This window comes from Heteronotia binoei, chromosome 1, assembly GCF_032191835.1.
Source record: "Heteronotia binoei isolate CCM8104 ecotype False Entrance Well chromosome 1, APGP_CSIRO_Hbin_v1, whole genome shotgun sequence".
Taxonomy (NCBI): domain Eukaryota; kingdom Metazoa; phylum Chordata; class Lepidosauria; order Squamata; family Gekkonidae; genus Heteronotia; species Heteronotia binoei.
Genome location: NC_083223.1, coordinates 260138609 through 260165234, shown reverse-complemented (window position 1 = coordinate 260165234; position 26626 = coordinate 260138609). Strand labels below are relative to the sequence as shown.

The 26626-nt window shown below is 49.1% G+C and overlaps 1 protein-coding gene across 3 annotated transcripts in view; it reads right to left on the bottom strand.

Annotated features, from left to right (window-relative positions):
• MACROD1 (mono-ADP ribosylhydrolase 1) overlaps positions 1–26626 on the bottom strand; it is a 710025-nt gene that overhangs the window by 323633 nt on the left and 359766 nt on the right. For all 3 annotated transcript variants that reach the window (XM_060254716.1, XM_060254702.1, XM_060254709.1), the window contains exon 4: positions 3001–3030. In XM_060254716.1, coding sequence (XP_060110699.1) covers positions 3001–3030 — 30 coding nt within the window. The remainder of the gene's footprint in view (positions 1–3000; positions 3031–26626) is intronic.

Genomic DNA, 26626 nt, shown 5'->3' with positions numbered 1-26626 from the left:
CAATGGAAAAGGTCTCTCAGAGAGCCAGTGTGGTGTTGGAATTTAGCAAGTTAGCAACACTTCAGTAAATATAGAATTAACTTTGGTTGTTGTTGTTCAGCGTCGCACAGTCGAGTCCAGCTCTTTGCAACCCCATGGACCAAGCCACGTCAGGTCCTCCTGTCTTCCACCATCCTCTGAGGTCCCTTCAAATTCATGTGCTTACTGTAACCAGTCTGTTAGCTAGTGAATGTTTGTAGAAGGTCTTAGTTAGATCAGCTGGAATTGAGTGTTGTGACTGGAAATCACTGTATTGGCTATTCTGCATTTTATGGTTCTCTTCCTGTGTTTGTCTAAGTTCGAAGAAGAGAAGCCATTCTTAGTATTGTTCTCTAACAGTAAAGATGTAGAAGTTAGTGTCTGTTATTTTCTTCCCAGTTTCCCCTCCCTCCTAGGTTTTAAATAAAGCAATCATATTCTTTTAAAAACACACACATGTTCTCTGCATATTCTTTGCTAATTTTAAACTCTGCTAAATAGTATTTTTCTCTAAGAATATCCAACATATGGTGCTAGTGGTTGAACTAGGGAAGCGGGTTTGGTTGTGTCCTATTAGTTGTAAACAGATATCCTATTTTTCAATTATTGGTTTGATAATTTGTCAATCACTTTGAGGAGCTGTCTAACTCTGTTCCTTACTATGCTCTACAGGTCATCTAATCCAACCCTCTGCTCAATGCAGGAATAGCCTACAGCTTCTCTGCTAAGCTAAATAGCTACTTGTGCTAAACAGCACAATTGTTTCTTTGCATATGCACATTTTCACAAAGCCCAACTAAGTCCTACTAGCCCCCATCCTTTCTGCGTAACTGCCTCAGCAGCTGAGAGCCAACATGGTGTAGTGGTTAAGAGTGCAGACTCTGATCTGGAGAACGTGGTTTGATCCCTCGCTCTTCCACATGAAGCCTGCCAGATGATCTTGGGCCAGTCACCGGTCTCTCTCGGACCCACCTACCTCACAAAGTGCCTGTTGTAGGGAGGGGAAGGGAAAGGCGATTGTAAGCTGCTTTTGGGACTCCTTTCAACAGAGAAACTAACTCTTCTTCTTCTGTTTAAATGGACAACTATATCACTTACGAGTCATATAAATCTGTCATTCAAGAATGCAGCATTCCAATAGGGCTGCTGAGCCCCTGGGCTGGGCGGGGGTTCTCCCGCCCTTGAGGTTCCCAAGAAGAGGTACCAACAAATGGTACAATAGGTATAACAGAGTTCCCCCCTCCCAAATTGCTAGAACGGCCAGGAAAACCATAGTTTCCCTAGAAATGCCTAGAGCGGCCGGCACGATGACATTACTTCCGGGTGATATCACGCACACATTGTGTGCGCAGAAAAAGTCCCCCAACAGAGGCCGAGGGGGACTTGGCAACCCTACATTCCAATGAAATCCTACTATTCAGTTTTTGTCTAAGTCAGAGATCCACAATGCAGTGCCTATGGAGGCCTTGGTACCCACTGACACATTTGCTGATGCCGGCAAGTGTTTTAGAAAGTGGGGCAGGGCTAGAAGGGGTTCCTACCTAGTAAGGCTTCTGGTTGGCCTCTGACGATCTGATTGGCTGTGCAGGTTTGTAAAAAACTTAGCTGTGGGAGCAGTCCCCACTACAGTACAAGGATCTTAACTTTGTGACTGAAGATAAGCTGAGGTAGCCATTTTATGGCTGGCTCTTGCTTGTTGTGGCAGACATTTTGTGGCAGCCACTGCACTGCTGTGCCTACCATGCTGTGTCAGAATTCCAAAGGTGCCCACAGGCTGATAAAGGTTGGAGATCCTTGGTCTAAATAGCGACACTGATGGCCACTGGTCAGTTTGAATTGTCTGCATCTGTGCACGTGCATGTTTTGGAGAAATCTATACAAACCAGTTCAGCAGCTATCTGTGGACGCTCAGTACAAACCAAACAGACCAAGCAATCGGCTCATGTCTGATCACCACCAAACATAGTAAATTCAACAACTGAATGCATTTGTGGTAAATCTCATAACTTCTGTAGGTTGGATTAGAACAGGGGTAACCAGACTTTCTTAACATAAGAAGCACATAGAATAAATGTCAGATGTTTGAGAGAAGGAAGGAAGGAAGGAAGGAAGGAAGGAAGGAAGGAAGGAAGGAAGGAAGGAAGGAAGGAAGGAAGGAAGGAAGGAAGGAAGGAAGGAAGGAAGGAAGGAAGGAAGGAAGGAAGGAAAACAGATTAGGGAGGAGGGAGATGGAGGTGGAAAGAAAGCAACTTTAACTTTAAATGTATTCTCCAAGCTGCCAGCTGGTCTGGCTTGGAGAAGTAATTTAAAGAGACAATTGCCTTCTCAAAGCCAGCCAAAGGGCTGGTGGGGGCTTCGAGAGCCACACAATATGTGTGAAAGAGCCACATGTGGCTCCTGAGCCACAGTTTGGCCATCTGAGAGATCAAGGTTCTGAGCCGCACCCAGCTTCTAAGGTTGTTGAGTGAGCTAGGGATAGCCATTTGTTCTCAGCCTAACCTACCTCAGTGGGTTGTTGTGAGAATAAAATAGGCGATGTGTACACCACCCTGAGCTCCTTGGAGAAAAAGCAGTTTTAAAATGTAGTAAATACATAGAAAACCTATTTGCTCTGATAACAAAATGTCTTCTCCCCAAACGAAGTTGGAGTCTGGCGGCATTTCAGAAATGACAAAGTTTCATTTTCGACATAAGTTTTCACGTTTCCACACATTTCTTCCCAAAACAGCCTCCCTCCAAGATCCAGATGCTGGTATCATTTATAAGCATCCCCGAGGCATTTGGCAGACAACTTTTGGGAACAGAATTTTGGAGCAGACGAGCCCTCAGTCCAAGCCAACAGAGCCCTTCTTTAGGGCCCTGGGGCAAGCGGTGAGCCGGGCAGGGCTCGCTTCCCCCTTCCTGTCACTCCGCCTGCCTTCTAAACCAGCAGGGATATTAATTTTCAACCGTGAAGGAAAAGGTATCAATTAGGAAACTCACCGCCGCCTCCTCCCAGCAGGGAACTGTTAGCTATAAAGAAAACAGAGAAAAAGACGATGTTATTAAATCGCTGCCAGTACGAGAGCCATTCACAAAATTATCGCTGCTGCACAATTTGCACCGCCCCCCCAGTGCGGTTAATGTCCCTGCCAGTTGCTGAATGAGTCCCTCCCCAGGTTACATTTGAGGCCTAATCCCTGGGCCACATCCATCATTTTGTGGGAGCCCTGGATACTTCCAAGCTCAGGAACTCTGCCCATGAGACGCCTCTCTAGTTATTTATTTCACAGATTCTGATCCTGCTTTTAAGGTTCAAGATTTATTGGATTTATATCCCGCCCTCCCCACAGGCTCAGGGTGGCTCACAACCAGTAAAATCATAACAACCAAACAATTAAATAGTTAAGCAAAGCAAATTAAACAGTTAAGAACAATTAAAATAGTCTGGTGCTAATCGAATTCGATGTTTTCTTGCGTTCAGTATATATTAGATGTATTGGTCACACCATATCAGTCCTTCCATGTTAATTAAAGGCCTGGCTGAAAAGGGTTGTCTTACAGGCCTTGTGGAACTGGGCGAGGTCCTAATTTCTTCCGGCAGTTGATTCCACCAATAGGGGGCAGCAATTGAGAAGGCCGTCTATCTGGTGGACCTTAATCTGGCCTCCCTTGGCCCAGGGATCGCTAATAGATTTTTCGTCCCATTCCATCACTTAAACATTCCATCACTTAAACCAACACTTCACAAATACCTAACTCTCAGGAGCAGAGGGCCTGTCTGGTGTTCAGAAGGCCTCAAGTTCACTCTGAGGTATTTCCAGGGCTTTTATGGTAGAAAAAGCCCAGCAGGAACTCATCTGCATATTAGGCCCCACCCGCTGACATCACCATTGTTTCACACAGGGCTTTTTTGTAGAAAAAGTCCAGCAGGAACTCCTTTGCATATTAGGCCACACACCCCTGATGCAGCCTATGCTCCTGGAGTTTACAGAAGGCCCTGTAAGAAGAGCCCTGTAAACTCTTGAAGGATTGGCTACATCAGGGGTGTGTATCCTAATACGCAAAGGAGTTTCTGCTACAAAAAAAAGCCGTGGGTCACACCTCCTGACACCAAGCCAGCCAGAACTGCGTTCCTGTGCGTTCTTGCTCCAAAAAAGCCTTGGGTATTTCTAATTTAATGCAGTGAACACACACATGAACTGCCTCACATTCAATCAGACCCTCGGTCCAGCAAGATCAGAGTAGGGGTGTAGAACTCCTTTGTTATGAGGGCAGGATCTGACATAAATGTTATTTTGTGGGGTCAGGTCATGTTTGCAGTAAAATGTAATGCCAAATACTGGAGATACAAACTTTATAAAGCAGACAGGCAAATCCAATAACAATATTAGTTTTTACTCAAAATACAAACATTTACTTTTTTATTTTTTGACAGCTTCGACCCCCCCCGCCCTCATAACATACACCTGCTCACCCCAGCTCCAGAGAGTCAGTTTGGTGTTGTGGTCAAGTGCGCGGACTGGGAGATCTGGATTTCATTCCCCACTCCTTCACTTGCACCTGCTGGAATGGCCTCGGGTCAGCCATAGCTTTTGTAGGAGTTGTCCTTCAAAGGGCAGCTGCTGTAAGAGCTCTCTCAGCCTCACCCACCTCACAGGGTGTCTGTTGGGGGGGGGGTAAAGCAGATTGTGACTGCTCTGAGACTCAGAGTATAGGGCGGGATATAAATCCAATATCATCTTCATCATATTCTTCTCCTCCTCCTCCTGCCTTCCTTTCCTCACACCAGTTGCTCAAGGGCTGTGTAAGAGGCGTGGACATTTGATACCCTTGAGAGCTTTCAGGGATACCTAGTGCAGCACAATGTTATATCTGGGTTTTCCACAGAAGTGCCTCACACTGTCACATTGCTAATTTTTGTCCTACTGGCCAACAAAACAATGGTGGGAAGCATGGGTGCCTAGCAGGAGGTCTCCTACCACAGCAGGGGGCCGGCGCAGCGGCACGCCGAAGCAGCCTGTCACTAATAACACAGGTCGAGACGCAGGACAGGAACCTGGAAGTGACCGACAGGCTGCTTCAGCGTGCCGCTGCACCGGCCCCCTGGGCCCCACAACGATGGGACCGATGCCACAGGGACGGGCTCGAAACACTCTATGACCCCTCAAAAGAACAGCAGTCTAGCTCGCTTCCCCCGAGCCCTGCCGCCATAAGCCTCAAGGGGGCTCATTTTGCGGCATCTCCTGGCGGGAGGGTGGCACCCGCACGGGACACATATCAAATGAAAGAGGGGGCGCAGGGCTATCAGAAACAGCCGGCGGAGGGAGTCGCGAGACCACCCCACTGGGGGATCCACACCCCGAAAGTGATGAAGGTGGCGCAGATAGAGCCAACAGAGCAAACAGGACAAAATAAATAGGCTGCATTATGCAGCACAGTTGAGAAAGTGCCTTATCCCATATACTGATGAAGTAAATACAGGATCTGAGAACAAAATTGCACCAGAAGACACAAACACAAAGCTCCCTTACACTGAATCAGTGCTTGGGTCCACCAAAGTCAGTATTGTCTACTCCAGTCACAAACACAAAGCTCCCTTACACTGAATCAGTGCTTGGGTCCACCAAAGTCAGTATTGTCCACTCCAGTCACAAACACAAAGCTCCCTTACACTGAATCAGTGCTTGGGTCCACCAAAGTCAGTATTGTCACATAAGAACATAAGAGAAGCCCTGTTGGATCAGGCCAGTGGCCCATCCAGTCCAACACTCTGTGTCACATAAGAACATAAGAGAAGCCCTGTTGGATCAGGCCAGTGGCCCATTCAGTCAGGAAGGGAGGAGGGAGGGAGGGAGGGAGGGAAGGAAGGGAGGGAAGGAAGGAAGGAAGGAAGGATGGAAGGAAGGAAGAAAGGAAGGAAGGGAGGAGGGAGGGAAGGGAGGGAGGGAGGGAAGGAAGGAAGAAAGGAAGGAAGGGAGGAGGGAGGGGAGGGAAGGGAGGGAGGGAGGGAAGGAAGGAAGGGAGGAGGGAGGGAGGGAAGGGAGGGAAGGAAGGAAGAAAGGAAGGAAGGGAGGAGGGAGGGAAGGAAGGAAGGAAGGAGGGAGGGAAGGAAGGAAGGAAGGAAGGAAGGAAGGAAGGAAGGAAGGAAGGAAGGAAGGAAGGAAGGAAGGAAGGAAGGAAGGAAGGAAGGAAGGGAGGAGGGAGGGAGGGAAGGAAGGGAGGGAGGAGGGAGGGAAGGAGGGAAGGAAGAAAGGAAGGAAGGGAGGAGGGAGGGAGGGAGGGAAGGAAGGAAGGAAGAAAGGAAGGAAGGAGGGAGGGAGGGAGGAAGGAGGGAGGGAAGGAGGGAGGGAAGGAAAGAAGGAAGGCCAGCCGCCCCCCCAGCCGCCCCCCCCCGCTTTCGGCTTACCTTGATCCAGGGCGGTGGCGGCCTCTCCTCCGGGCTGCTGGCGGGGCTAGCGGCGGCTGTGGTGGCCGGGAAGGCGGTGGAGAGGCTGGCGCTGGTCTCTGGAGGGCCTCCAGGGACCAGCGCTGGCCTCTCCGCGGCCTCCGCTGGCCTCTGGAGGCCCTCCAGGGACCAGCGGCGGCCTCTCCGCTTCCGGCGCTGGCCTCTGGAAGCCTCCAGGGACCAGCGCCGGCCTCTCCGCTTCCGGCGCTGGCCTCTGGAGGCCTCCAGGGACCAGTGCCGGCCTCTCCGCGGCCTCCGCGGGCCTCTGGAGGGCCTCCAGGGACCCGCGGGGGCCTCTCCACTGCCGGCGCTGGCCTCTGGAGGCCTCCAGAGACCAGCGCCGGCCTCTCCGCGGCCTCCGCGGGCCTCGGGAGGGCCTCCAGGGACCCGCGGGGGCCTCTCCGCGGCCTCTGGAGGCTCTCCAGGGACCCGCGGGGGCCTCTCCGCTTCCGGCGCTGGCCTCTGGAGGCCTCCAGCGACCAGCGCCGGCCTCTCCGCGGCCTCCGCGGGCCTCTGGAGGGCCTCCAGGGACCAGCGCCGGCCTCTCTGCGGCCTCCGCGGGCCTCTGGAGGCCCTCCAGCGGCCCGCGGGGGCCTCTCCACTGCCGGCGCTGGCCTCTGGAGGCCTCCAGGGACCAGCGCCGGCCTCTCCGCGGCCTCCACGGGCCTCTGGAGGGCCTCCAGGGACCAGCGCCGGCCTCTCCGCGGCCTCCGCGGGCCTCTGGAGGCCCTCCAGGGACCCGCGGGGGCCTCTCCACTGCCAGCGCTGGCCTCTGGAGGCCTCCAGGGACCAGCGCCGGCCTCTCCGCGGCCTCCGCGGGCCTCAGAGGGCCTCCAGGGACCAGCGCCGGCCTCTCCGCGGCCTCCGCTGGCCTCTGGAGGCCCTCCAGGGACCAGCGGCGGCCTCTCCAGCCTCCACCACTGCTGCCGGACCCCGCGCGCGGGCGGGGAAGGCGGCGAGTGAGGCAACCAGCGTCCCTGCGCGTGCGCACACTGCCGTGCGCACGCGCAGGGATGCTGGCTGCCTCACTCCCTGCCTTCCCGGCCCGCCGGCTCCCCGCTGGCTATACCGGGACTTTGTAATGGTCCCGGTATAGGCAGCCCAGGAGCCGGGAATTGGTGGCCAGAACCGGGAAAGTCCCGGGAGACCGGGACGGTCTGGCCACCCTAGCCTCTCCTCAAAATACCTTCCAATTTTCAAAAAGATTGGACCAGGGGGTCCAATTATATGAGCCCCTCCCCCCCAAAAAGGTTCCCCATGCTTCATTATTTCCAGTGGAGAGAAGGTATTTAAAAGGTGTGCAGTCCCTTTAAATGTGATGGCCAGAACTCCCTTTGGAGTTTTGTGCTTGTCACAACCTTTACTTCTGGCTCCACCTCCAAAGTCTCCTGGCTCCACCCCCAAAGTCCCCAGATATTTCTTGAATTGGACCTGGCAACCCTACGTAGCAGAACACCAGACAACCATGCCCCAGACACAAAACCAGAGTGAAACCTGTGGAGTCGCCCCTTCAGTGGCACCTCCGGAAGCAAACTGCTACCCAAGGTAAGCCCTGTGAAAAACAGAGACACCCCCCCCACACACCAGAAGTCAGGTGTTGTCAAGGGGACAGGGGCTTCTCTCCACCAGCTGCAGAGCACACAAAACCCCAGCTGCTGAACCTCTTGACAGTGAATGCAGCAGCCGAAGCCTCCAGGGGAGGAAAGCTGTCAGCTCCTGCTATACAGCAGCGATGTACCTATACGCAGGCCGTGCGTGCCCAAAATAATTCCTGACGCTGTGCCAAGGTAATTCAAATTCAACATGGAGAAAAGTCAAGCGTGCAATCCACCCGAGCAACTTTGCATATTTGCATAATTTAATCTGGCTAACCAGAAGGGACAAGGAGTTCAGCAAGACACCAATCGATGCCTGCTTCCCCCAGACTAACACAATTCATGGCCTGCCTCGTTCTGGCTTTTGAAATTTCACCAAGGTGGTTTTCACCCAGGGAAAGGTAAGCGTGGTTTTCCCACTGCGGGTGCCTACAGTTGCCAACTCCAGGTTGGGAAAGGCCTGGAGATTTTGGGGGGTGGAGCCTGAGGAAAGTGTGGTTTGGAAAGAGGGAGGGACTTCAGTGGGGTATAATGCCCACCTTCTGAAGCGGCCATTTTCTCCTGGTGAATTGCTATCTGTCGGCTAGAGATCAGTTGTCATCCCAGAAGATCTCCAGCCGCCACCTGATAAAGCTCAGGTTTTCCCACAATTCCCCTCCCTTCCAGTTCCCCAGAATGTAACATTAGTTAAGAAGAAGAAGAAGATATATATTGGATTAATATCCCGCCCTCCACTCCAAATCTCAGAGGCTCACAATCTCCTTTATCTTTCTTCCCCACAACATACATCCTATGAGGTGGGTGGGGCTGAGAGGGCTCTCACAGCAGCTGCCCTTTCAAGGACAACCTCTGCCAGAGCTATGGCTGACCCAAGGCCATTCCAGCAGGTGCAAGTGGAGTAGTGGGGAATCAAACCCGGTTCTCCCAGATAAGAGTCCACGCACTTAACTTCACCAAACTGGGTCTCTGGACAAGTTCATTCATTAATTCATTCATACCCTGCCTTTCTCCCCAATGGGGATCCCAACCAGCTCACATCATGCTCCTCTCTCTCTTTGATTTTATCCTCACAACAACCCTACCAGGTAGGCAAAAACTCACAGGAAGCATTTCAGAGCTTCCTCTTTCAGCTTGCCTTGTTCTACCTTGCAACACTCCCATGGTCTACTTTTTTGGTCCCCCTCCACAGTGTGAGACCACTGGCTTAGGAGGTGACTGGGGGTATGAGAAAGGATACTCTGGTAAAAAGAAAAAAGAAAAGAACCATGTGCATACTTATAAGCACTTTCTAGTCTGCTTACTGGTGCAAAGGGAAGCAGACTCTAAGCACAATTGTCGATACTGGTCAAACAGAACATAAGAAAAGCCTTACCAGGTCAGAGCCAACAGACCATTATTCTGTTTCTGACTGAAGAGGAAGAATTGCAGTTATACCCCGTCCTTCTCCCTGAATCAGAAACTCAGAGCGGCTTACAATCTCCTATATCTTCCTCCCCCACAACAGACAACCTGTGATGTGGGTGGGGCTGAGAGGGTTCTCACAGCAGCTGCCCTTTCAAGGACAACTCCTGCGAGAGCTATGGCTGACCCAAGGCCATTCCAGCAGGTGCAAGTGGAGGAGTGGGGAATCAAACCCGGTTCTCCCAGATAAGAGTCCGCACACTTAACCACTACACCAAACTGGCTCTCTTGCTATCTTGATGCCTCTAAGAAACATACAAAACGATCATGAAGATATTTGTTCCAGGCAAAGATCTGTTGCACCTGAACATGGAGTTTCTGATTAGGTAGCATAAAGGGCAGACCCTATTTAGCCTCTGTTAAAAACTGTCAAAGCTAAGCTGGCAGTATCATGTGGCAGTAAATTCCATATCCAACACCAAGCCAGAACCCAAATCTAGTTCATCTCGAAGAACCTGTCATCGCAGAACCAGCTGCAAGACAATGCTTGATTGCGGGGAGGTGACTTACACTGTGGGATAAGCCTGACTCGTGCTTCAAATAAAGGGCTTTTTTCTCCTCCCCCCCCCCTCCCAGGTTACTGCTGAAATTAAATGCAATTCCAGACTTCATTCATGCCCTAGCAGTTTGCTGAAGGTTTAGCACCTGTTACCGAGAAGTTACCTTGGCAACGGGAGCATCGCATATGATTGCTGTCACTTCAGAAAACACCCGCCACGGAATCAGCCCCATATGGCCTGCGAACCTGGCCAGGGACTTCTCCTTGGCATGGCATGAGCTGGGAGAACTGGGGTGTGTCATGGGGGGGCGGAGGATGTGCGAAGGCTTCACAGCAGCCTGCACAGATTGCCCTGGTGCACGTCCCTGCGTGCATGTGTGCAAACAGACAGCAGGCAGCGTTTGATGTGGGTATTGAAGGGACTAGAATGGGGGGTGCCAAGGGAAGGATTTTCCAACTGAGCTCCAGGGAGCCTTCTGAAATGAGAAGAACAGGATAGTCTTCCAGCTGCCCGTCCTTTGCTTAGCAAAAGGTAAAGGTAGTCCCCTGGGCAAGCACTGAGTCCTTACTGACCCATGGGGTGACATCACATCGTGACGTTTTCTTGGCAGACTTTTTACAGGGTGGTTTGCTATTGACTTCCCCAGTCATCTAGACCAGGGGTGGCCAAACTGTGGCTCGGGAGCCACATGCAGCTCTTTGAACATATGAAGCTGCATTATACTGAATCAGACCCTTGGTCCATCAAAGTCAGTATTGTCTGCTCAGATTGGCAGCGGCTCTCCAGGGTCTCAAGCTGACGTTTTTCACACCTACTTGCCCGGACCTTTTTTAGTTGGAGATGCCAGGGGTTGAACCTGGGACCTTCTGCTTACCAAGCAGATGCTCTACCACTGAGCCAGCGTCCCTCCCCACATATTGTGTGGCTTCCCTTACGTTCTCTTACGTTGTTTCACAAGAAGCCAAGTACAGTGACTCTCCCAATAAAATATCCTTCCAAATTGGAGACGGCTTGCACTGTGCCACTGAGACAGAGGTTTCCCTTAATAAAGTATAAAGTTGCCTTTAGGGTTGCCAGCTTCCAGATGGCACCTGGAGATCTCCTGCTATTACAATTCAGAGGATCAAGATCAGAAAATGGCAGCTTTGGAGGATGGACTCTATGGCACTGAACCCTGCTGACGTCCCTCCCCTCCCTAGGATCCACCCCCAAAATATCCACGTATTTCCCAAGACAGAGCTGGCAACCTGAGAGCCAGTTTGGTGTAGTGGTTAAGTACATGGACTCTTATCTGGGAGAACCAGGTTTGATTCCCCACTGCCTCCACTTGCACCTGCTGAAATGGCCTTGGGTCAGCCATAGCTATGGCAGGAGTTGTCCTTGAAAGGGCAGCTGCTGTGAGAGCCCTCTCAGCCCCACCCACCTCACAGGCTGTCTGTTGTGGGTGAAGGAGATTGTAAGCCGCTCTGAGTCTCTGATTCAGAGAGAAGGGCGGGGTATAAGTCTTCAGTCTTCTTCTGCTTCTTTTGGTTCGTCTAGTATGGTATCGTCTATTCTGACCAGCACTCTGATATTATTTTTAAAGCTTGCTTTTTATCGGCTGCCAGCCTTTCACTCAAAATGGCTGCTGTCCAGGCGCCTAATGTGATGATGAAGAATTTACTGTTATGTAGATCGGGGGCCCTTGGTCACCATGGTACTTGCTGGCACCTTGTCTGGTGACCACCAAGTTTTTAAGAAAGTGGGCACAAGCTGCTCCATGGTTGTTTGGTGCCGTTTTATGTCATATTTATATTGGTAATCCTTATGGTTTTCTTTTAAATTATTTGATTGCTTCATTTTTTTTTCTTTGTGAGATGCCTCAAGCCCTTCTCTCAAGCGACAGGAAATAAATTTTCTTAATTATTAATATATACATTTAGATTGTAATAAACATGCATTTAGGTTTTGCTTGGCCTGCTGGGACCCTTTCTGCCCATATGGGCCTGTCCATGTCCACATTCACCCTAAGCGGGGCTTTTTTTGTGGCAGGAGCTCCTTTGCATATTAGGCTACCCCCCCCCCCCCCCCGATGAAGCCAGTCCTCCAAGAGCTTACAGGGCTCTTCTTACAGGGCACACTGTAAGCTCTTGGAGGATTGGCTACATCAGCGGTGGGTGACCTAAAATGCATCGAGTTCCTGCTACAAAAAAAGCTCTGACCCCAAGGGAACGTAAAGTGGGTGGCTGTTGATGACATGGATAGGGAGGAGGGAGAGACCTCCGCTTCAGCCTCGCGAATAGAGTTGTTGGAATCTGAACCCAGCTGTCAGTGCTACAGGAAAGGTCTCAACAATCGTCTTTCTTTCTCTTACTGTTCCCCTCATCACTAGGTGCACAGACTAGCCCACCCGTACTGCTTCTTCCCAGGTCAGGCTCTGACCCCTCTGTCAGGCATTCAGACAGCCAGTCTCTCCAAGGACTCCTACGCTTTCACCAGCTCTTGTCAATCACCCCTGAAAAAGCTTAATCCGCCAGCTCCCTGAGAGGGACTGGATCGAGTTGTGAAGCTAATTGAGGTTGTCAGTCTTTCCCCTGCTAGAGGGTGTCCAGGTGAATGGTGGCGTGGATGCCTCTCGCTGCATTTAGATGGGCAAAGCAGAATCTTTGGAAAGGGGCGGATGGGATCCCTCCTCAACCTTGGGAGCCCAGAGTGTCGGGATCGGCAAGACTTGGGTTCAGGTCCCCATTTTGCTATGAACCTTGCTGGGTGAAGTGACCCTGGGCAAGTCACTCACCCGGTCTCTCTAGCTCCACCTGTCTCACAGGGTTGTTGTGAGGACAACAAAGGCGAACTACGCACACTGCAGTTGAGCCACTGGGAAAGCTGATGTAAAAACAATCTCAGCGGTGTCAAACATGTGACCCATGGGCTAAATCAGACCCCCGGAGGGCTCCTATCAGGCCCACAAGCAACTCACTGTCATCTGCTTCCTTCTCCCTCTTGCTTCCTTCTGCATCACAACTTGCTTTGCCAGGCTTGCTCAATCGCACAGGAACTACAGAGCAAAGCTCCTCCCTTGGGGAGGAAGCAGGGGAAGGAGAGCGAGCTTTGCCAGGCTCTCTCAGTTGCACAGCAGAGTTACTGAGCCAAGCCTCTCTTCTTTCTGTTGGCTGAGGCTCAACAAGCCAGTGAGGTGGATTAGGCTGAGTGTGTGTGTTTTGTGTCCTTTATAAAGTTTATATCTCTGCTACCTGGCATTACATTTTATGACACACACAGCCCAGCCCGACAAGGTCTCATTTATGTCAGATCTGGCCCTCATAACAAATGAGTTTAACACCCCTGCTCTAGATAGAAAGACAGAGCCTTTCTCTCCTCAAGGCCCTCTTTCCCCTGACTTAGCAAAACATACAAGTGTTGCTTCCAAGTGTTCATGGTCATCTGGAAGCAAAAGTGCTGGTTTCAAGTCTTAACCCAGGCAGTGTCTTCAGACAAGAAATATGAAGATGGTTGAACTTTCATGAATCTGCATGAAACACCTCAAACATAATATGTGTGAAAGAGCCACAGTTTGGCCACCCCTGGCCTAATCTACCCCCACCACTGCTGCTATCCAGTAGCAATGAGTTCCGTGATTCATCGTTCTCTCCTTGTTTCTTTGCAACCCTGTGCATTTGGGCTTGAGCTGGGTCTTTCCGGGAACCTGAGATGACAAACAAAACCGACACAAACTGAGCCATCGAGAGACTGACAGTTTGTGTGTGTCTGTGCGTACGCCAAGCCACCAGGGTGCATGCGTCCAAGTGTATAAGAAGGTGTACGAGGACACGGGAGGGGGGAAGTGACAAGGAGCGCCCATGGGCTCCTGCCAAGAAAAAGCAGCCGTGTGCAAGCCGGCCTGCTCAGTGTCTGCCCTGATCAAGGGAGCCACCTGGGAGAAACTGAAAGGAACTCAGCAGAAATACAGGGAGAGTAAATGGGATTGGACAGGCAGAACGGCAGCAGGGCCATGTGCTGGGCTCTGGGGAAGGAGGGCTGCACAGATAGAGAGACAGATTAAATAGATGGGAAGAGATGGGACCGATGGGCCAGAGAAGGAGGGAGGGAGATGGCAAGAGGCCGGATGGACGGCAGGATCCAGAGAGAGGATTCTATAGAGAGCGCTGTGTGAATGCCCCAGTTCTGAACAAGCACAGAAGGATGGGTAGTTGGGCTGGATTCTCCTAAATGCAGGTCCTTCCTCCAACCAAGCAGCCTTCTCTTGATTCAAGAGGCTTAGGTGAACAAATCCAAGTGAAGACATGACATGAAAACGTTAAACTGCCTTATGCCCTTAGTCCGCTAAAGTCAGTATTGTCTACTCAAACTGGCAGCGACTCTAGAGCAGGGGTGTCAAACATGCGGCCCGCAGGGGTGTCAAACATTCAGGCCGCTGGAAAGCTCCTATCAGGCCTCTGAGCAACTGGCTGTCATCTGCTTCCTCCTCCCTCTCTCTTGGTTCCTTCTGCACAACAGCTTGCTTTGCCAAGCTTGCTCAGCCACACAAGCTACAGAACAAAACCTCTATTTCCTCCATTGGCTAAGGCTCCTCTCTTCGGAAGAAAGGGGCAGGGAGGCAGAGCTTGCTTTGCCAGGTTTTCTCAGTCGCACCGCAGAGCTCCTGAGCCAAGTCTCTCTTCCTTCTGTTGGCTGAGGCTCCTCCCCCTCCTGGTCCCTGGGGAAGAAAGGAAAGAGCCAGAGCTTCCATTGCCCGGTTCCCTGGATCTCATAGGAAAAATACAAAGAAAGCACCTTTAAGACCAATGAGTGCTAATGTTTTAAGCATGTTCTAAGGGTTTTTTTTTTTAAATCTTTAGTTGTGTTTGTCTGTGTCCTTTATAAAGTTTACACCTCTGCTACCTAATCTTAAATAGGTACACACATGGTCTGGCCTGACAGGGTCTCATTTATGTCAGATCCAGCCCTCATAACAAATGAGTTCAACACCCCTGTAGCGTCTCAGATGGTGATCTTTCACATCATCTGCTACTTAACTGGAATGCCCAGGGAACTGAACATGCATGCCAAGCAGATGCTCTGCTGCTGAGCCACAGCCCCTCTCATTGGCAGTGTGGTGTAGTGGTTAGAAGTGTCCAATCAGCAGGGGTGGAATTCTAGCAGGAGCTCCTTTGCATATTAGGCCACACACCCCTGATGTAGCCAATCCTCCTAGAGCTTGCAAGGCTCTTTTTTGTAAGCTCTTGGAGGATTTGCTACATCCAGGGGGTGTGGCCTAATATGCAAAGGAGCTCCTGCTAGAATTCCACCCCTGCCAATCAGGATTTGGTGGACCCTGATTCCAGTCGCCACTCTGCCAAGGTTCGTGCCCTTGAGGCCGAGGTGACTGCCCTAGAGAAGCAGAGACAGTCAGTTAGGCAATTGGGGAAGACTCTCGGGGGCGTATTAGATGAGCCCCACTCTGAACGTGGCAGCCCCGTTGCTGCCAGAGAGCGTGAGGGTCGAGAGGGAACAGGGCACCTTGCTGAGGACAAGGGGAATGCGCCCTCAGAAGGGACCTCTTCTTCGGTTGGTGAGCAGGTATCCTTTCGCGCCAAGGAACCATCCCTGGGCAGGGGGAGAAGGGGGGTCTTGGTAGTTGGTGATTCGATCCTTAGGCAAGTAGACAGCTGGGTGGCAAAACCGCGTATTGACCGTATGGTGACTTGCCTGCCTGGTGCGAAGGTAGCGGACATTACACGTGTAGTAGATAGGCTGATAGACAGTGCTGGGGAGGAGCCTGTGGTCGTGGTGCATGTTGGCACCAACGATGTGGGGAAACGCAGTCGTGAGGTCCTGGAGGAAAAATTTAGGCTGCTAGGTGGGAGACTTAAGGCCAGGACCTCCAAGGTGGCCTTCTCGGAAGTGCTACCTGTTCCACGTGCAGGGCAGGAGAGACAGGCGCAAATTAGAAGTCTCAATGTGTGGATGAGACGATGGTGTAAGGAGGAAGGGTTTAAGTTTGTTAGGCACTGGGATGCTTTCTGGAACAAGCGGGAGCTGTACAAAAGAGACAGTCTCCACTTGTCCCCGGATGGAACCAGGCTGCTGGCGCTTAAAATCAAAAAGGTGGCAGAGCAGTTTTTAAACTAAATCTTGGGGGAAAGCCGACAGGAGATGGAATGTCTCTGGTTCGGGAGGACTCATCTCAAAGAGATGAAGGGTTGGCTTCTATTTTTCTACCGCGTAACGGATCAGAGTTGTCCACTGTGATGGTGACAAACAGTATGGACTGTCTGCCAGAGTCTCGAGGCGGCAGGACAGAGGTGGCGGGCCTAGCTTGCCTGGGAAATTATAAATGTTTGTATGCAAATGCTAGAAGTGTCTGAAGTAAAATTGGTGAATTGGAATGTTTAGTGTTGGGAGAAAACATAGACATTGTGGGAATTTCAGAAACTTGGTGGAATGAGGAGAATCAGTGGGACACGGTGATTCCTGGATATAAGTTATATCGGAAGGATAGGGAGGGAAGGGTTGGAGGTGGGGTGGCTCTGTATGTCAGAGAGAATATACGGTCCAGTAAGACTGAGGTCAGAGAATTAGATTCCCTTTTAGAAATGCTTTGGGTTGAAATAGAGGGCCCAAAAGGAAATTTAACTATGGGAGTTTGTTATCGCCCACCAAATCAAAAGAGAGAGGACGATTATAATATGATGGAAGTATTAAAGATAGCGGCTAAACGTAAAAACTGTGTCGTAATAGGTGATTTTAACTACCCGCAGATTGATTGGGTCAATATGTGTTCTGGTCGAGAGAAAGAGATTGAGTTTCTTGATGCTCTCAATGACTGTGCTATGGAGCAGATGGTCTCAGAACCTACCAGAGGTGGGGCGATCCTGGATCTGGTCCTAAGTAATGCCCAAGACTTAGTGAGAGACGTAAAAGTGATTGCGCCGCTTGGGAACAGTGACCATAATGTTATTGATTTCACCGTTTGTATAAATAGGGAGTTGCCCCAAAAGACCGCCACAACCACATTTAACTTTAAAAGGGGTAAATTCTCTGAGATGAGGAGGCATGTGAGGAGGAAACTGAAAGGAAAGGTAAATACGGTCAAAACCCTTGGGGAAGCTTGGAGACTATTTAAAACTATAATCCTAGAAGCTCAGATAAAATACATACCACAAGTTAGGAAAGGCACAAACAGGTATAAGAAGAGGCCAGCATGGTTAACAAACAAAGTGATGGAAGCTGTAAAAGGTAAGAGGGACTCCTTTAAGCGGTGGAAAACCAGTCCAAGTGAGATTAATAAAAGGGAACACAGGCAGTGGCAAATCAAATGCAAGACTGTGATCAGGCAGGCAAAAAGGGACTATGAGGAGCATATTGCAAAAAACATAAAGACCAACAATAAAAATTTCTTCAAATATATTAGAAGTAGGAAACCAGCCAGGGAAGCAGTGGGGCCCTTGGATGACCATGGGGTAAAAGGATTACTGAAGGAGGATGGGGAAATGGCTGAGAAGCTGAATGCATTTTTTGCCTCCGTCTTCACCGTGGAAGATGAGAAGTGTTTGTCCGCCCCAGAACCACTAATATTGGAAGGGGTGTTGAAAGACCTGAGTCAGATTGAGGTGACAAAAGAGGAGGTCCTACAACTGATAGACAAATTAAAAACTAATAAGTCACCGGGTCCGGATGGCATACATCCGAGAGTTCTGAAAGAACTCAAAGTTGAACTTGTGGATCTTCTAACAAAAATCTGTAATCTTTCATTGAAATCTGCCTCTGTTCCTGAGGACTGGAAGGTAGCAAATGTCACCCCCATCTTTAAAAAGGGTTCCAGAGGAGATCCAGGAAATTACAGGCCAGTCAGTCTGACTTCAATACCGGGAAAGTTGGTAGAAACCATTATCAAGGACAGAATGAGTAGGCACATTGATGAACACAGGTTATTGAGGAAGACTCAGCATGGGTTCTGTAAGGGAAGATCTTGCCTCACTAACCTGTTACATTTCTTTGAGGGGGTAAACAAACTTGTGGACAAAGGAGACCCGATAGATGTTGTTTACCTTGACTTCCAGAAAGCTTTTGATAAAGTTCCTCATCAAAGGCTCCTTAGAAAGCTTGAGAGTCATGGAGTAGGAGGACAGGTCCTCTTGTGGATCAAAGACTGGCTGAGTAATAGGAAGCAGAGAGTGAGTATAAATGGGCAGTCTTCGCAGTGGAGGACGGTAAGCAGTGGGGTGCCGCAGGGCTCGGTACTGGGTCCCATGCTCTTTAACTTGTTCATAAATGATTTGGAGTTGGGAGTGAGCAGTGAAGTGGCCAAATTTGCGGATGACACTAAATTGTTCAGGGTGGTGAGAACCAGAGAGGATTGTGAGGAACTCCAAAGGGATCTGTTGAGGCTGGGTGAGTGGGCGTCAACGTGGCAGATGCGGTTCAATGTGGCCAAGTGCAAAGTAATGCACATTGGGGCCAAGAATCCCAGCTACAAATACAAGTTGATGGGGTGTGAACTGGCAGAGACTGACCAAGAGAGAGATCTTGGGGTCGTGGTAGATAATTCACTGAAAATGTCAAGGCAGTGTGCGTTTGCAATAAAAAAGGCCAACGCCATGCTGGGAATTATTAGGAAGGGAATTGAAAACAAATCAGCCAGTATCATAATGCCCCTGTATAAATCGATGGTGCGGTCTCATTTGGAGTACTGTGTGCAGTTCTGGTCGCCGCACCTCAAAAAGGATATTATAGCATTGGAGAAAGTTCAGAAAAGGGCAACTAGAATGATTAAAGGGCTGGAACACCTTCCTTATGAAGAAAGGTTGAAACGCTTAGGGCTCTTTAGCTTGGAGAAACGTCGACTGAGGGGTGACATGATAGAGGTTTACAAGATAATGCATGGGATGGAGAAAGTAGAGAAAGAAGTACTTTTCTCCCTTTCTCACAATACGAGAACTCGTGGGCATTCGATGAAATTGCTGAGCAGACAGGTTAAAACGGATAAAAGGAAGTACTTCTTCACCCAAAGGGTGATTAACATGTGGAATTCACTGCCACAGGAGGTGGTGGCAGCCACAAGCATGGCCACCTTCAAGAGGGGGTTAGATAAAAATATGGAGCAGAGGTCCATCAGTGGCTATTAGCCACAGTGTGTGTGTGTGTGTGTGTGTGTGTGTGTGTGTGTATATATATATATATATATATATTTGGCCGCTGTGTGACACAGAATGTTGGACTGGATGGGCCATTGGCCTGATCTAACATGGCTTCTCTTATGTTCTTATGCCAGGAAGCTTCCTGGGTGACCTTGGGCCGGTCAGTCTTTCTCAGGATAACCTTCCTCACAAGCAGTAGAAAAGAGTCAAGAGTTCAAGTAGCACCTTAAAGAGTAACGAAATTTTTGGCAGGGGAGGAGCTCTCGTGAGTCACTGCTGACTTCTTCAGATATTTCAGATTCTTCAGCAAGCTCATCCCCTGCCACAGCGTGTTATGAACTAGGGAGACAGCTCGTTTAATAAGATTTCCAGTGAGTGACAGTCCAGTTAGGGGCGCTGCTGTCTTTCTCATCCCCACTTGTTCAAGGTGAAAACCCCCACTTTGATCCCAATTCTTTCCTGGGCAAACCAAGCCTACAACACTTTCCCTCTCTGCCACAACATGTCATTTTCCAGATCATCCTACTAATTTTTCACAGTGAAAATCAGTTTTATTTCTCAGCAAGATCTTTGCATTGATGGGATATAAGCATAAAACGTATCAGGAACACCAGCGACGAACATGGGTGGAACAGAAAGGCTCACAACAGCAATGTACCTCTCTCTCAAAAAAAATGCCCACCAAAAATTGGCATATCTGTACATCCCAAACTCCATGCCTTCCTGAATTCCCTGCACGGCCAAAGAAACCACACAAACAAAAACAGTACATACAACGGTATGAATTAGCCCTGACCTGGATAGCCCTGGCAAGCCTGATCTTGTCAGATCTTGGAAGCGAAGCAGGGCAGACCCTGGAAAGTACTTGGAAGGGAGACCTCCAGTGAATACCAGGGCCAGGACACAGAGGCAGATAATACAAACCATCTCTCTGAAAAAATCCTCACCCCACTAGGGGTCACCAGAAGTTACCAGGAACACACACACACACACACTTTCAAAATTTACAGTATGAATTGAGTAATCATGAGGAAACCTGTGCATGTCTGCTTAATTTTGCTTAATTTTGCTGGGGGTATGCAAAGCTGTTCAATTTGCATATTTTATTCAATTGCATAATTTATGCAAATCCACTGACTTATGCGAGTGGCTTCCGCTTCCCTTGGCCTAGAATTTGGCGTGAGGTTTTTTGTTTTTTTCCCCAAGTGCAGAATACACAGTGCCTTGAGCATGCAGGGCGAATATTCTGCTTGTGGGGCAGGAGAAGAAGGATTTTCACATAATGCTGGTGCAGACCTATTTGGGGTGGGGGTAGGGTGGAGGGCAGTATTTATTGAAAAGCAGACCTTCAAAAGCCATGGCACTGATGAATGTCAAGAGAAGGACTGTACTAGGAGGCCCTACAAAGAGAATCCAGTTTTGCAATAGTGGTGTCAGATTGTGCAGAGTTCGGTCCCATGGGAATGCCTATATAGTCAACAATGGTTATAGCCTGATGTGAGATGATGTGCAAAGTTGTGCCGTCTGCATCCAGGCTTGTGAGGTGTCTCTGATTAGCCAGTCATTGCGGCACGGTATGGCAAGGCTTTTTGTTGTAGAAAAAAATCCAACAGGAACTCATTTGCATATTACACCACACCCCCTGATACCAAACCAGCCGGAACTGTGTTCCTGTGCATTCTGGCTCAAAAAAAGCCCTGCAGTACGGTAACTAGACAATTTGCCCAGAGATGGCCATCCTACAGGTGGAATACATACAGACATCAATACAGACATCATCCCCCTGGGGAAAATGGCTCTTTGGAGGGTGGACTTTATGGCATTGTTCCCTACTGAGGACCCTCCTCTCTCCAGCCCCCATGCTCAGATATCCAAGAATTTCCCAACCTGGAGTTGGCAAGCCTACCTGAGAACCCCGAGTTCAAATCCTGGACTCGTTCTTGCCCTCCCTCCCCTGCAACCTATCTTACAGGTTTACTGTGAGGATGAAGCAGCAGGAGGGAACCCTGTGTATATTGCTCAGGACTCCTTTGGGGATAAAAATAAGAAAAACAGATTCCCGAGAGATGTCCCAGAATAGACTTCCAGCTGATGCTTTAGATTTTGGTTCTAGTTCTGGGGGGGTTTTTGTAATGAAGAAGCCATTCGCTTCTTTGAAAACTTTTGGTTAGACTGGACACCCAAAGCAACAATTTGGGGGTCTCGTTCTTACAGGGATCTGCTCTCACTGGGACCAACACACTCATTGGGCTGCTGCTTTTTGCATTTAGGGTTTCCAAAACCGGATCAAGAATTTTCTGGAGTGATGCAGCCTGCGGAGGGCAGGGTTTGAAGAGGAGAGGGGCCTCCGCAGGCTACAATGCCAGAGAGTCCACCCTCCAAAGCAGCCATTTTTTCCCAGGGGAACAATCTCTGCAGCCTGAAGATCAAATGTCATTGTGGGAGATCTCTGGGCCCTCTTGGAGGCTGGCAACCTTATTTGCAACTGTGAAGAGCAGAAGCAAAGAAGAAGAAGACTGCAGATTTATCCCCCGCCCTTCTCTATGAATCAGAGTCTCAGAGTGGCTTACAATCTCCTATATCTTCTTCCCCCACAACAGACACCCTGTGAGGTAGGTGGGGCTGAGAGAGCTCTCCCAGAAACTGCCCTTTCAATGACAGCTCCGCGAGAGCTATGGCTGACCCGAGGCCATTCCAGCATCTGCAAATGGAGGAGTGGGGAATCAAACCCTGTTCTCCCAGCTAAGAGTCTGCACACTTAACCACTACACCAAACGGTCTCTCCCCTGTTCAAACTTGTCTCCAACCCCTACAAAATGGAGAAATGATGGTCTGACCTGGGTAGCCCTGGCAAGCCTGATCTCATCAAATCTCAGAAGCTAAGCAGGGCTGGCCCTGGCAAGTCCATGGATGGGAGACTTCCAAAGGAATACCAGGACCAGAACGCAGAGGCAGGAGATAGCAAGCCACCTCTCTGAACATCTAAGTCCCACAAGCAGGGGGGAGGTCACTAGGCAACCATAACTTCCAGGCATGCAAGCACACACGCACACACGCACGAATACCAAAAAATGGAGAAAGGTCATTCAGAGCCAGTGTGGCAGAGTGGTGAGAATGGTAGACTACGCTTATGGAGACCCAGCTTCAAAACTGGGTGACCGTGGGCCAGTCACTTTCTCTTCCACCTAGCCTACCTCTTAGGGTTGTTGTTTTGAGGCTAAAATGGAGGGAAGGACAACCACGTACACCACTGTAAAGGAAGAGCGGGAGAAAAGTATGATAAACAGATGACCAGCAAGGAATTTTCTTGGACAGCCTCTTGGAAAAGGATACAAGAAGGATGGGGCTTTGGTGGCTCAACCCTATAACTCCCTAGAAAGTGGCGAAGGCCACATTGCCCATACATCTCTTGCCTTTGGAGCTCTGAGGTTTGAGGCTGAGCTACTTTAAGTCACTGGACATGACCTAGGAGCCTCCGATTGCTGTCCCCTAGTCTAAAGAACAAAGCAGTAGACAAAATTGCACCTTTAAGACCAACTAAGTTTTATTCAGAATGTAAGCTTTCATATGCTCTAAGCAGGCTTCATCAGACTAAAGGATTGCGTGGTGTCTGGAAGACAGAAGATCTTCTGAATTCTTGCTGGCACTTCCCTCCATTCAGCCAACACTGCAAGCATGCATAGTATGCAAACATGCATAGGGGAGGGATGGCGGCTCAGTGGCAGAGCATCTGCTTGGTAAACAGAAGGTCCCAGGTTCAATCCCCGGCATCTCCAACTAAAAAGGATCCAGGCAGATAGGTGTGAAAAACCTCAGCTTGAGACCCTGGAGAGCTGCTGCCAGTCTGAGTAGACAATACTGACTTTGATGGACCAAGGGTCTGATTCAGTAGAAGGCAGCTTCATATGTTCATATTCATATATATGTTCATACTACTGGCTCTGTCTCCCTCTGCCCAAACTCAACCCCCTTCCCCACACACACCCCACACCCCTTTGACGCTCCTGCATTTCAAGGCATAATTAATTCAGCAGCCTGAACACAGGAGGGCTGCTTTTATTTGCCAAATTAATATGAGAAGCTAATTAAGACGGAACACACGAGTCCCAAACTGCAAAAGGGGGGAGGTGAGGGGCAGCGTGGGAACATGGGGTGCTCAGCCAGCCTCCCCTGTTGAAGGACTGCACACCAGCACAGAGGAACACCAGGTCTTGTATCTCTGATGTGGCTTCGGGGCACCTTCCCCGCTTTCACCCCAGGTGTTCCCGCTGATTGGCAGTCCTACATCTCTCCCGTTCTCTCATCGTTAATTAAAGGCACTGCAGATAAGCTGGCAGAGGGCATGGAAGGGATCCGTGCCAACCTAGTTTGGCACCAGCTCAGAAGTTTGCAAGATGCCCATGACCCATGCTGGATGGTTTGAGCATCAGTTCCCTCTTAAAGCAGGTCAGAAGCATCAGAAAGGAGTTCCACTTGTGCTTCTTCTCCAAACATTCTTCAGGGAAACTGGGGGGGTCCTTCCCAAAGCTCTTATAGGACCCTCAGGTTCTCCTCCTCATTCGTTTGTTCGTTCATTCATTCATTCATTCATTCGTTCGTTCGTTCGTTCATTTATTTATGAAAGTTATACCCCACCGTTCTGCCCTTACCAGGGCCACCAAGGAGGCTATCAGATTAGAAATGCACCTAATAAAAACAAATCTTAAAAACTGTTCAAACAAAAAAACCTACATTATTCAAACACATAAAACCAAGTTTAAAAAACCCACACAATGCAAGAAAAAATGTTAACATAAACAATTAAAACATGGGACAAGACACAACGATATATGACACGCAACACACGTTGTTGTTGTTGTTACTATTACTATTATCGAGGCTTTTTTGTAGCAAGAACTCCTTTGCATATTAGGAACCCCCCCCCCCCCCCGCCCGATGTAGCCAATGCTCCTGGAGCTTACAGTAGGCCCTGTAAGAACAGCCCTGTAAGCTCTTGAAGGATTGGTTGCATCAGGAGCGTGTGGCCTAATATGCAAAGGAGTTCCTGCTACAAAAAAGTCCTGACTATTATTATTTAATTATTTAATTAATCGCCCCATCCCAGCCAAGGCCAGGCTCTGAGCGATTTATAAGAACATAAGAGAAGCCATGTTGGATCAGGCCAATGACCCATCCAGTCCAACACTCTGTGTCACAAAGTGACCAAAAAACCCCGTGCCATCAGGAGGCTTACCAGTGGGGCCAAGACACTAGAAGCCCTCCCACTGTGTGCCCCCCAAGCACTCAGAATACAGAGCATCACTGCCCCAGACAGAGAGTTCCAACAATAAGCTGTGGCTATCACACCTTGGCAAATAGAAGGGGAAGACATGGAAGTAGTGACAGACTTCACATTTCTGGGATCCAAGATCACTGCAGATGGTGACTGTAGCCATGAAATTAAAAGACGTTTGCTCCTTGGGAGGACAGCTATGGCAAACCTGGGCAGTATAATAAAAAGTAGAGACATCACCCTGCCAACAAAAATCCATATAGTCAAAGCGATGGTATTCCCAGTAGTAATGTATGGCTGTGAGAGCTTGACCATAAGGAAGGCCGAGCATAGAAGAATAGATGCTTTTGAGATGTGGTGCTGGAGAAGAATCTTGAGAGTCCCTTGGACTGCAAGAAGATGCTAAAACAACAAAGATGCTAAAAACAACAAAAATGGGTTCTTTTCTTATGTTCAGAGTAAGAAAAAGAGCAAGGACATGGTAGGCCCATTGCGAGGGCAAGAAAGTTTAATTGTAACAGGTAATGAAGAGAGGGCGGAACTGCTCAATTCCTACTTTTCCTCAGTCTTCTCTTCTGAGGGAAATGGTGCTCAACATGGCAAAAACAGAACATATAAGGAGGGTATGAAGTTCTAACCTAGGATCAGCATAGGGGTAATACAAACACCTAGTTTCTTTAAATGAAACTAAGTCCTCAGGGCCAGATGAATTGCATCCAAGGGTTCTAAAAGAGCTTGTGGATGTAATTTCTGAGCCTCTGGCTATTATTTTTGAGAATTCTTGGAGAACAGGAGAGTGCCGGAAGAGTGGAGGCGGGCGAATGTTGTCCCCATCTTTAAGAAGGGAAAAAAAGACGATCCAGGTAACTACCAACCCATCAGCTTGATGTCTATACCTGGAAAAGTTTTAGAACAAATCATCAAACAGTCGGTCCTGGAACATTTAGAAAGAATGGACGTGATTACTAAGAGCCAGCATGGTTTTCTCAAGAACAAGTCATGTCAGACTAACCTGATCTCTTTTTTTGAGAAAGTGACTACCTTGCTGGATCAGGGGAATGCTGTAGACATCGTTTATCTTGATTTCAGTAAGGCTTTTGATAAGGTTCCACATACTATCCTTGTTGTCAAGTTGGTAAAATGTGGTTTGGATCCTGTTATCGTTAGGTGGATCTGTAACTGGTTGACAGATCGCACCCAAAGAGTGCTTGTGAATGGTTCCTCATCCTCTTGGAGAGGAGTGACAAGTGGAGTGCCTCAAGGATCTGTCCTGGGACCTGTTTTGTTCAACATCTTTATCAATGATTTGGATGAAGGAATATATGGAATGCTTATTAAATTTGTCGATGATACTAAATTGGGAGGGGTTGCAAACACAGAAGAAGACAGAAACAGGATACAGGATGACCTTGACAGGCTGGAAAACTGGGCTAAAATCAATAAAAAGAATTTTAACAGGGATAAATGTAAAGTTCATTTAGGTAGGAAAAATCCAATGCATGGTTATAGGATGGGGGAGACTTGTCTTAGCAGTAGTATGTGTGAAAAGGATCTAGGAGTCTTAGTGGATCATACGCTGAATATGAGTCAACAGTGTGATGCAGTGGCTAAAAAGGCAAATGCAATTTTGGGCTTTATCAACAGAAGTATAGTGTCCAGATCATGTGATGTGATGGTATCGCTTTACTCTACTCTGGTAAGACCTCACCTTGAGTATTGTGTTCAGTTTTGGGCACCAAATTTTAAGAAGGATATAGACAAGCAGGAACGGGTCCAGAGGAGGGTGACGAAGATGGTGAGGGGTCTGGAGACCAAGTCCTATGAGGAAAGGTTGAAGGAGCTGGGGATGTTTAGCCTGGAGAGGAGGCGGCTGAGAGGTGATAGGATCACCATCTTCAAGTACTTGAAGGGCTGTCCTATAGAGGATGGTGTGGAATTGTTTTCTGTGGCCCTGGAAGGTAGGACCAGAACCAATGGGTTGAAATTAAATCAAAAGAGTTTCTGGCTCAACAGTAGGAAGAACTTCCTGACCGTTAGAGTAATTCCTCAGTGGAACAGGCTTCCTCGGGAGGTGGTGGGCTCTCCTTCCTTGGAGGTTTTTAAACAGAGGCTAGATGGCCATCTGACAGCAATGAAGATCCTGTGAATTTAGGGGAAGTGTTTGTGAGTTTCCTGCATTGTGCAGGGGGTTGGACTAGATGATCCTAGAGGTCCCTTCCAACTCTAGGATTCTA